Raw genomic sequence first — 11,160 nt, forward strand, 5'->3', positions numbered from 1 at the left:
AGAAAAAGAGTTTGAAAACCAACATGCACAGAGTACTTTTGCGGTACACCAACATTAAAACCATGAAAAATATATACAAAATATCTAAAAAGGGGAATTGTATGAAGGCTGTATTTTTCTGGCCTTGGTGCACTGTTACATATTTGGGAGGTCAGCTCACATATCTTGAGCCTTAACTTATACAGCATAGTAAAATGGGAATTACATATGTGGATGAATACGAAGTACTCCATAGTAAAATGGGAAAGTAAACAAGGAGTATGCAATATTTTCACGAATGAGCCTATCGTTGTGCAGCGACTATTTTGCATAGCCTCGGGCACCTAACTCCCAAGCTATGACCATTTTGGCGTGTTTTTCCTGAACATCTTGCCACGCTGAGCATTACTCGCATATGGAACTACTTCGCAAGCATCAACGGAAAATTGAGTTGAATAGGACAACCTGCGCATATTCACAGCTTTTAAAATTATCAACTCAAAGAGAGACTGTAGCACACAAGGAAAATAAGGCCATTTAACTGCGTACACATTAAATCGGAATTTAATTAGGAATTGCAAGCTTAAAAGGGAAATGTCAAGCTCTAACATCAGGAAAAAAAAAGAGAGAATAAAAATGAAATACAAAAGCTCGTATACAAAAGCAACACTTTCCTTGTGTTGAATATGTTGCAATTTTAAATTTGTAATTGCAGTCAAGTGCAAATTCATTCAGTAATGGTCAAACAAGCATGTCCCAACTATAGCGTTAATTCTCTACTTAGGCACTAACAACGCAAATAATAGACTACTAGCAATCCATATGTAAAAACACACTCACTTGTCGATCGAGTCATTGATCTTACCTTTTATGATGACTTCTTTTCTGGAATCTTTGTCTGCAGCAAGGACACAAATCACCATCATGGAATCATGCACTTATCCTCAAGATACGGTCTCTTGCAGTTACCAACTTTGCGTCCAAACTAGTAATTGTGCTCATTAGAGAGCCCTCGCCATCCCCGTTAGGACGCAAGAAGGCATTTAACTCTGCCACTGTTTCTTTGTTACTGTCAAGCAAGAAGGAATGTAACTCCGTTAATATTTCTATGTTGCTGCCACCATCACCTACCAGAGCTTGGCTGAGTGACTGCAGTGCAGCGACAAGCACAGAGGAAGCTTTTTCTGTGCCCATAGGATCATTGTGTGCGGCACTGTCTCCAGTGAATTCAGTTTCTGATTCCTCCTGTGACAAAGGTGGATTTCAGCGCATATAAGAATTGTAGTGTCTGTATAGACAAACTGTGCTATATATTCCGATGATACAGGCCTACATCACCAATTTGGTTAAACTTATACACAGGCAAGTAAAGTGAAATATGATATTGTTCTACCAAAAAAGTAAGCGCAGAGTGATTTTAGTGAGAAAAAAATCTAAAATAAAAATATGTGCAACTCAGCACTATTTTCTGTGTGCCATCATGTAAGAAGCACAAAAACTCAAGGTAAAATTTAAAATATTGCATCCTTGTGTGAATATGCAATCTGCAATTGAATTCACGAACTACAATTTATGCAGATCAGGCATGTCAGGATGTGATAGAAGTTTTTGAGCTTTTCACAACAACACAGCAATCCAATGCTCTCAAGTAAATTATATGCACAGAATCTACAAAAAAGTAGCCAGAAGAATACTTGACACATAAGTGCAGGCTCACCTTGCTTTGTAACAAAGAGGGAGGCCATGCCATGACATAGGGATGAACCTCCTCATGATACTCACGTGCATCACTAAAGAGCTCGCTTATCTCCGATGTTTCCAGACACAAGGATAGGCACAAATCACGAAGTTGTGTGTCCTTGCAGTAGAAAATAGTCAAGTATACAAAACCATCGATGACTGCCACAACCTCCACATCGACAGGACACCCCTCTTGCTCCATTGAGCCTCCAGTGACATTCTTAACAATCGTGTGCAACGGGAACTCCTTGTACAACATCCACCTCTCGACGACACCGCCATCGCCGGCTGTCCGGAAATAAGCATAAAGTGTGTCATCCTTTATATCTACGAAGCAGAGCTTCTCATCCTTGGTCTCACCAAGCTTGTACGACGATTCATCCGACTGCGTCATCAAAGGCGTGGGCACATCGATTAGGGAGAACTGAAAGGTCGAGGTGTCGAGCACCACAATTTTTTGATGCATCCAGTTTGGCCACCAGATGAGCCCGCGCATCACCGTGCCGGAACTGGCCCCTTCACGCAGCAGCAGTGTGTTCTTGGGGAAAATTTGCCACTCCATGGTATTGGATGAGAAGACGGCGACCTGCGCCCTCCGATTGAAGTGGTGACGGACACAGACCACACGGGATGGCCCTTGGCCATCTTCTGAGGAGAGCGTGTAGAACTCGAGGTCAATGCTGTTCCCTGGCTTATAGAGGAAGAGATCGAGAGCCTGCGTTAGCGGTCTGTAGGAGACTACCCAATTAGTGCTCCGGCTCACCTTTTTTAGGGGGAGGTAGCCGTCGTAGGTAGGAAGGATCTCCCACCCGGTGGCGCGGGCGTCGTCGTGGCGTGAGCCGCGGATGCCGAAGAAATCAGCGGCGCCGAGGTCCGGGTCGCAGCGGCGCCAGGGGCAGGGGAAGATCGGAACCACTTCAAAGGTGGATTCGAGGAAGAAGGCGAGGAGGGGCGGCGCATGGAGCGCGCGGAAGCTGCGGCGGAAGGCGGGGGAGGAGCGGGCGGCGCGGCGGAAGGCGCGGCAGGCGAAGGCGGCGCGGACGAGGCTTGGGAGGGACGGCAGGCGGAGGAAGATCTCCCGGAGGAGGTCGTCGCCGAGACTGGTTATGTCGGTGGGAGCGGCCGGCGGCGCCGGCGTTGACGTTGGGGGCTGGGACAGGGAGGGCATGGTGGTAGGTTTCCAAGTAAAGAGGGGTAAAAAATAAAATTCCCCGACAATGGTTGCTGACAAAATGAGGCTCCGTTTCCTACTCCGATTCATATTAATATGAATAATATTATTAATATGAATAATATGAATGTATCTAGAACTAAAATGTGCCTAGATACATCCATATTAGAGTCAATTAATATGAACCGGAGGGAGTACCAAAATTTTCAAGTACACAAAACGAGTTGTGATCAGATAAGCTAGACCCAGAGGCCAGAGCACCTCAATTCACTTCCCCCAAACGTCCTCAAATACATTTGAGCTCGCCGGACATATTTTTGGTTCCAGATGCGTGTTTCAAACGCCGCTTCCGCCCAATACGCTGTTAGGCATCCCGAGCCGCCCGTCACGCTCCAATGGGACGCTTCGAACGCGCCGGACAGAGCAAGAAGCGAGGCGGCGAGTGCCCGGTCCGATGCGTCATTGACCCATTGAAATTTAACCAGTCTCCCGCCACTTCTCGCCGCCAGCCGCACATTTCTCTACACTATCAAAAGATTTCACCTCCTCCCACCGCCGTTACTCTCTCCCTCTCACCGCCGGTACTCTCTCCCAGCCATGGCGCCAACAAGCCTCAAAAAAGTGGCCAAGAAATCGGCCACCAAGCCACCGGGCAAGGAGGCAGTGACGAAGGGGACGAATGCGCCCTTCACGAAGCCGTGGAAGGCGCCGGCGGCGAAGACGAAGCCCGACGACTGGACCAAAGAAAGGTGGCATGAAGACTGCTTGCGGCGCAAGTTGTCAACGGCGGCGGAACGGAGGGGAGCAAGTTGAAGCCAGCGGCGGCTACCAAATTAGGAGGAAACAGGATGGGGATCATCCGCGTAGGGCAGCAAGGACGGGGCAGGCGTTTAGGGAAACGACCATTCCGTTCCCCTCGCAGGAGGAGGTCCGCGAAGTCCGAAATGGCGGCGCGCTGCCGGAGGGGCGGGCCAGCTCTGATCTGGTCAACTGTGCGGGTTGAGGGATTGACCAGGCCGAGAAAAAAGAAGAGAATTTGTTCGCTTGGGGAGTAAACGTCCAACCGGTAAGGCTTCGGGATAACTCGGCAGTGGAAGGCCATGTAATTTTGATTGAAAATCAGGGGCAACAGAAGACGGTTGAATAAGAAGCCTTATTTTCTTTATTATTAGGTATAGATTTTGCCTAATTTTTTTTGTTCATAATTTATTTTGTTAAATAAATTTTGCTCAATTTTTTTTATTCATATTTTAAAAAGTTTAAAGAAAAAACAATTCAGAAAAGAAAAAATAGACAAAAACCGACCGAATTAGGGAAAACCGAAGAAAAACAAAAAAATAACCGCACGGAAACTTTGCTATATAATGCTAATGGGCAGCGGCCCATGTCGCCCCATTAGCGTGCGGCGCTAATGGGCCCATGTCGCCCCATCATGTAACTCCGTACTCCGTAGTACTATCATAGGCAACCCTACTGCTGCATTTGTTTGTTTATTTTCGAAACGTTTATATACGGGATGTACTGGCAACATGCATGTTAGTAATAAGTTAGCTTTGTAAATAAAAGGTGGGAGCAGACCGTTCCCAACTTTAGTCACCATATGCATCTTACGTGCGTGTCATATAATTCTGTCAATGCACATAATAGTTCCCAGAATCTATATATTTTTCGGATGAAGGAAAAATGCAACGATATTTTGGTACTAGTATGTAGAACGCAGGTAATCAAAACGGACAATTCACAACTGAAAAGACTTGTGATACTCCATGCATGCCACGGAGGAAACGCCTAGCATATCCTACCAGTCTACCACTACGACGAGGGCGTGCCCTTCCCTCCGAGGCCACCACTCGCTTCGGCGCCGGCACCGCCGCTAGATCCTCCAGCACTCCGAGTGCGTGCAAGCCACCTCCGGATCCGGCACCGCCTACCCCACCGGCTGCGTCTGTTGCCTCCGGCCGCCTCATCTTCGCGAGCATCGGCCGGCGCCCGGCGTGCCGCGCGCGTAAAACATGCACCAAAGATGTTGCTGAAGATGCTGCTTTTGTTCCGCCGGTGCAGGTGTTTCCCGATGCTACACCCTGGGCAGCCTGGGCCGCCGATATCGTCAAATACGAGGAGGCCGCCCCTGCCGAAACCGCCGTTGCCGCCAGCGCTATCTTGCTGGTGGAAGCAGCCGAGCTGGCCATTTCCTTTGCCGGCCATCCTTGCTTGCTTCAGACGATTGTACCCTAGGTAACGTACGTACGTGTTGGATAGAGACTTGGTCGCAACTCGCATGGGTAGGTGGAGAGGCGTCGATCGGGGTTTTATGGTGCAGTCGGGGAAATCTTAGCTTCCGACTGAAGGAATGTACTTTCCATGCATGGAGAAACCAATCGGCAATCAATTTCCTTCCTGAAATTCAGCTTCCATTACCATATTCGCAATACTGGATTGATTCAGCGATAAGCAAAAGGGAACTGGGCCATACGTAACCCAAAGCCCATAAGCGGCCTCCTACGCACAAGTCTTGCAAAAAAGACCCCGGGGAGCAGCGAATTTACTCATTACCCACCCACTCCCTCACAGTCACAGGCACGAGGCGATTCCTCCCACCAAGCTCCCCCAATTCGCACCCCGTACTAACCCTAGCGACAGCCGCACCCCCGATCGCCGGAGCTCCAGATCCGCAGGTGCTCCGTCCCGCGCTGGTGGCGAGGTCACCGGATCGGAGCCAAGATGACGGAGGCGTTGGTGCGGAACAAGCCCGGGATGGCCAGCGTCAAGGACATGCCGCTGCTGCAGGACGGGCCGCCGCCGGGCGGGTTCGCGCCCGTGCGCTACGCGCGCCGCATCCCCACCACGGGGCCCAGCGCCTGGGCCATCTTCCTCACCACCTTCGGCGCCTTCTCATGGGGCATGTACGAGGTCGGGAAGGGGAACAAGGTCCGCCGGTAAGTTGCTGCCATGCCCATATATTTGCTGTATGTTCTAAAATTCGTCGTATCTTTTACTGTTGCCCGCCAGTCACCGGTTCCATCCGAATGGCCACTGGTCACATATCTACTATCTTCCATGACTGCTTGCCTTGCCTACCGTAGTCCCTATGCATTGGTCACGTTTTGGCTTTAGTTTAGATAATTGATGCAGCTGGTTTGATCTCAATAAATCATTTAGTTTGATAATTAGATATCATTTGTGAACGAAGATACACCGATATAGCAATGGCAGTAGTAGCAGCATCTATCAAGAACTTGCGTTAGCAGGAGATACATTCCATAGCAAGAACTTGCGTTAGCAGGAGATACATTCCATAAGCAAAAAAAAAAAAAACTAAGTCGTCTCCAATTGATTATTGTTCCGGTCTGAAAGTGCAGGAATGTCACCTTGAATTGCTGATCGTAATGGAATGCCATTTTCTGTAAAATTTGGCCAAACTATCGGAATGTTGTCGATTTACAATCTTTCACGGCATTTTAACACTTTGATATTTTCTCAATGGAGCAAAGACTAAATTTTATGTAAAACAATGTTCCTGCATGGTGATATTTGGTGTTGAGTCGTGTAGGCTGATGACCTTATTTAGATGTATTCTGTACGCTGAAGAAACTAAGTGGAGAGCGGCGATTGTCCCGTGTACGAAAACATTAGGTTTCGTAGGAAATCATTAAGTTTCAGATTTTCGAAACATAATGAAGCTTAATGTTATTTGTATCACGAATCCCAAAGCAGGAAACAAAGCAAATCGGATGGCAACCACATGCATGGGATGTCCCGTGCACGTGAGAATGACATTTCTGAAACTAAGTGGCCTTCAATATTTTTATTTATTTATTTATCTCAAAGCGCATGATTGCCATTTTGAACTCGGTGTTTGATTGTATTGAAACATCATTTTCTGTAAAATTTGGCCGAACCAATGGCATGCTGACGATTAACAATCTTCGATGGATTTCTGAGAGATTTTGTCGATGGAACGCAGAGTGAACATTCCGTAAAACAATGTGCCTCTGGTGTTTTTTGGTGTTGGGCAGGTTAGTTGTAAGCTCATGATGTCATTTAGATGTATCCATATGCCGAAGAAACTATGTGGCCTTCGATTGATTTTGCCTCTTGGGATCTTGTCTCAAAGCACACAAGAGTCATTTTTAGGTTCATATGTAAATGGATGTGTTACATTACAATTAATATGCTACTATATTCCTTTGCAACTGCTCTAAGTTTATGTCACTCAACCTACTGTAACGTGATTAACGTCTAGTTAGCTAAAACTGGGAAAACTTCAAGTTCACAATGCTTACCTCTCTATCACCAAATCTGTAGCTCAGCAACCAATTTGAGCATGATTGTTGGCTCCTGTTTCAAAATTATGATGGATGGGTTCTAGTGAAAATGTACAACAATTTGCGCAGACGTATTGTGTATTTGTGTGATTTGAAAGCAGCACTTCTTGCTTCACATCCTTTGCACATTATAGGCACATGAACAGCTGAATAATGGTCAATGTTGTAGCATACTGCATACATCAAGTCACAAAATCATCGTAGTTGCAATTATGGCTCTGTCATTGGCATAGGCTACTCCTTTTTCTCTAAAAAATTAAGAAGTAGCCGTCTTTCACTGGGCCTTTAGATATATAATCTAAAAACCCAGAATACTCTTCCACTTCCATTGTACATCAATAGCCAAGCCCTCTCCTTCTCCCTCTCTCACTGAGGCCATCCACCTTTGTTATAAACACTGTGTCTGTCATGTCCCCCTCATGAACCTGCCCTGCGCTCCACCACACACATACACACACTTGGCGATATATTTGAAGTTGCCATTTTTGGGAGAATTGCGGCGCTTTATTGATTGCTCAACATCAGTACAAAGTACTTCCCGAATACACTCCAGGATAACATCAAAAGAGAGATTACAAATAGAAGGCTCACTACTATGAGCTAAATTATGCGTCACAACATTCGCTTTCCATCCAACATGCGTGAACGAACAGATTGAAAACTCCGAGGCTAGGTTTTTTATGTCACCTACCACACAGCCCACCATGCATGGATCGATCCTTCGCCGGAGCTGAGATCTTCTGAATCAGGGTGAGATGGTATGATGCCAGGACAATATGTTTGAATCCCTGATCCCTTGCGAGCACCAGAGCTCTCCTCACAGTCGTAACCTCTACAAGTTCAGGGAAGGTGATGACATCTATCCCTTCACTGCAGGCAAATTTGAAGGCACATAAGTGGTCTCGCACCACCACTCCCAGACCCATCTGATTCTCGGCTTGAACACAACAGCGTCAACGTTCACACAAACCAGACTGGCTAGTGGTGGAATCCATCGTGGATGTGAGGAGGAATCACACCTGTTTGCCGACGATGCCTTGAAGCAATACTGTACAATATTGTTCAACATAGGTCGTGATCTTGTTAGCTACCCGTGCTGGTTGCAGTCGGTCATGTCAGTTCCTGGCATCGTTTCAAGCTTCCCACAGATGCCAACACCTGACCACCATTGTCGTTGCTTTTATAGGAGATGCTTTGTCCAGGAACTCAAATACCCACTGTTTCATATCCGAAAACAAGCTTCTATTGAGCTTGACCTGAACATGTTCCTTCACCGCATCCCAAACTGTTCGAGCAAAAGGGCAGAACAAGAAGAAGTGGTCCACTCTCTCCGACCGCCCACAAAAGATACACTGGTCGTCTGCAGGTATTTTGCGATACTGAAGTTGAAAACCAGTTGGGAGGCAGTCATGGGCCATTCGCCACAGCACTATCTTTATTGGGTGAATTTACCGCCCAAATCGCTTTCCAGCTCTTCTCTTTGCTAGCCAGATCAAAACTATCGCTGTGTTCTTTTGCACACCGCTTTGAGAAGAGCTTCGCAGTCATGGCCATATTATATGCAGATCGTCCTGTGTAAATGCCCAGTCTAGCTTGTGGCCATGAGATGAAATCCTCGCGTCCAAAGTTGCTGATCGGAATCTGCTGGATCAAATTCGCCATGGGCTCTGGAAAGTACTCGTGAACTCTGTCCATATCCCATTCATCTGCACTGTTGTTCAACAGAAACTTCACTTCTTGACACCCTCGTGCAGATTCTGTAACTTGATTTATCTGTACTGTTGTTCAACAGAAACTTCACTTTGTCGATACCCTTGTGCAGATTCTGTAAAGTGGTAAATGTACCAGAATGGTATCCTGGGATCCAGCTATTATTCCAAATACTGATCCTTTCCCCATTACCAACAACCCATCCGACCCCTTGTACGAGTAGGTCTCGACCAAACAGAATTGATCGCCAGGTACAGAAAGGAAATCGGTTTCCGGGAAATAGCACCCCTTCAGCACCCTGGCACAGAGTTTTAAAGTCACCTGTGTTGTAGGTAAGATGTATGTGTTTGAAATTTTAGCAGAGATGGCTTTAGTGGTAACTATTTTAGAAGAGTAACCCATATCTCACCGATGAACTATTGAGTAAGTCCTAGTCTGACCTAAAATTCCATAACTGCCTAAAATACAGCCTTCAACTCCCAAAACAATCACTTTACCCCCTTTGCCCCTTCCTTTCGTGGTTTTCACATCATGTTGCAGCGGGCCGGATGGGTCTGACTCTCATGTCAGTTGGTAAACCAGATGTCAGAGCCCTTCATCTTCACTATCTGGTGATCAGACATTGACAAAATTCTCGAAGTCCTCCGCCCAGCATAATCAAACTACTCCCTACCAGACCATCAGTCCACTCAGGGAACCCTCTCCCTGGGATCCCTTTTCTGAAGACGTGTAACTGCACCTCGAAACCTCATGGTGTGGACACCTCACAGGGTATCTCTGTACAGGTCCAAGCTCACCTTATGCCTTCACCAATGTCATTGTTGCTCTCTCTCTCTCTCTTGACCCTTGGTCAGCGTGGGTACGGTAAGGGTCAAGTACTGGTATTGTCAGTTAAGGGTGCACTTTAGGCGGTTGTAGTCCAGGCAATAATCCGATTACTTCTACTACTAGGGTCAGATGAGAAAATAGATTTTTGGTTAATACAGTGGTCTAATGACAATCGTCCAATCTATCTAAACATTCAGTTTTTCATGATGGACAAACTTTGACAGACAAAAGTGGTGCCTAACGTGCCTTCCTGCTATGGATCTTCGTTCTGTATTTGCCATTAAATTGTTGTTTTTATAGACCTGTGCATCATTTTATCAACACAATACAAATTTTAGCTGTTTCCACTTCATTTTATACTGAAACCACCCACGGTCCTTGTTTTCTGTTCATGCTTTATAGCTCTGCAGTTCTTATTCTATATTGTCACATCCATGTTATATTATATATCTATCCTTTAGCTTCACAAGTCCTGAATGCTGTGCATGTTATGCTTATCTTATAGTTTAATGGTGTGGAATTCTGTATATGCAGTGCACTGAAGGAAGAGAAAATCGCTGCACGTAGTGCTATACTGCCAATGCTCCAAGCTGAAGAGGATGAAAGGTAAAACTCGTTACTGTAGGTCGTTGGTTTTCACCCTATATCATCATGCATAATGCATAAGGCCTTTGATACCCCTGTTGTAGATTTGTGAAGGAATGGAAGAAGTATCTTGAAGAGGAAGCGAGGATCATGAAAAATGTTCCTGGGTGGAAAGTTGGGGAAAGTGTGTACAATTCTGGGAAATGGATGCCTCCTGCAACCGGTGAGCTGCGTCCCGAGGTCTGGTAAAGCACATGGTGGGTAACATCATGTCTTGAAGGCATGAATAAGGCTTTTAGACCTGGATACCCCAAAATTTGCTACGAGGAGTCCATTCCTGAGCACTTGTCCTGTATTTCTTATATTGACAAAATTTGGCTGGCTAATAATTGGATATACCAAGCCGACTTTGGTCCTATATGAATTATCTGTTTTTTTTTTAAGTATGCTGCTTTTGTAATCTTACGGCTATAACTGTTTTGCCCTTGATGTTTGTTTCTGTATTTGCGGAAAACATGGGTATATCGACATGCCAGGAAAAATTGGTGTCGTTAATCTGATATTCAACCTGAGTGATGTCTTTGTATTAAAATAGAAACATGGATTGTATGATCGCCATTGAAGCACATTTGTTTGGTAGACAGACTCAAGAAACCCATGTTCATCTTCATGTGACTGCACAGTACAATGTTTATGGCAAAACCTTTGTTCCCTAGCTGCATATTGTTGGTTCCCGATCATATTCTCTTGGTCCTTGGACATCCTCGGTGAGCTTTGGATTGCCTGGAACAGAATGAGCTGATGCCAACTCGAGCAAGCATG

General features: G+C 46.0%; 2 protein-coding genes across 2 annotated transcripts; one reads left to right on the forward strand and one right to left on the reverse strand.

The window, feature by feature from the left end:
* Positions 1 to 635: 635 nt before the first annotated feature.
* On the reverse strand, positions 636 to 2,887 carry LOC127297072 (uncharacterized). The gene is made up of 2 exons (XM_051327326.1): positions 1,697 to 2,887; positions 636 to 1,224 (listed from the first exon to the last, which is right to left on the reverse strand). The coding sequence occupies exons 1-2, from the start codon at positions 2,885 to 2,887 to the stop codon at positions 910 to 912; spliced, it is 1,506 nt and encodes a 501-aa protein (XP_051183286.1). The 3' UTR covers positions 636 to 909.
* Positions 2,888 to 5,435: 2,548 nt separating this feature from the next.
* LOC127297071 (NADH dehydrogenase [ubiquinone] 1 alpha subcomplex subunit 13-B) lies at positions 5,436 to 10,898 on the forward strand. The gene is made up of 3 exons (XM_051327324.2): positions 5,436 to 5,826; positions 10,288 to 10,359; positions 10,443 to 10,898. Exons 1-3 carry the CDS (start codon positions 5,612 to 5,614, stop codon positions 10,585 to 10,587), a joined length of 432 nt encoding a protein of 143 aa, XP_051183284.1. The 5' UTR covers positions 5,436 to 5,611; the 3' UTR covers positions 10,588 to 10,898.
* The last annotated feature ends 262 nt before the right edge of the window (positions 10,899 to 11,160 follow it).

The sequence above is a fragment of the Lolium perenne genome, chromosome 4 (assembly GCF_019359855.2).
Source record: "Lolium perenne isolate Kyuss_39 chromosome 4, Kyuss_2.0, whole genome shotgun sequence".
Lineage (NCBI taxonomy): Eukaryota > Viridiplantae > Streptophyta > Magnoliopsida > Poales > Poaceae > Lolium > Lolium perenne.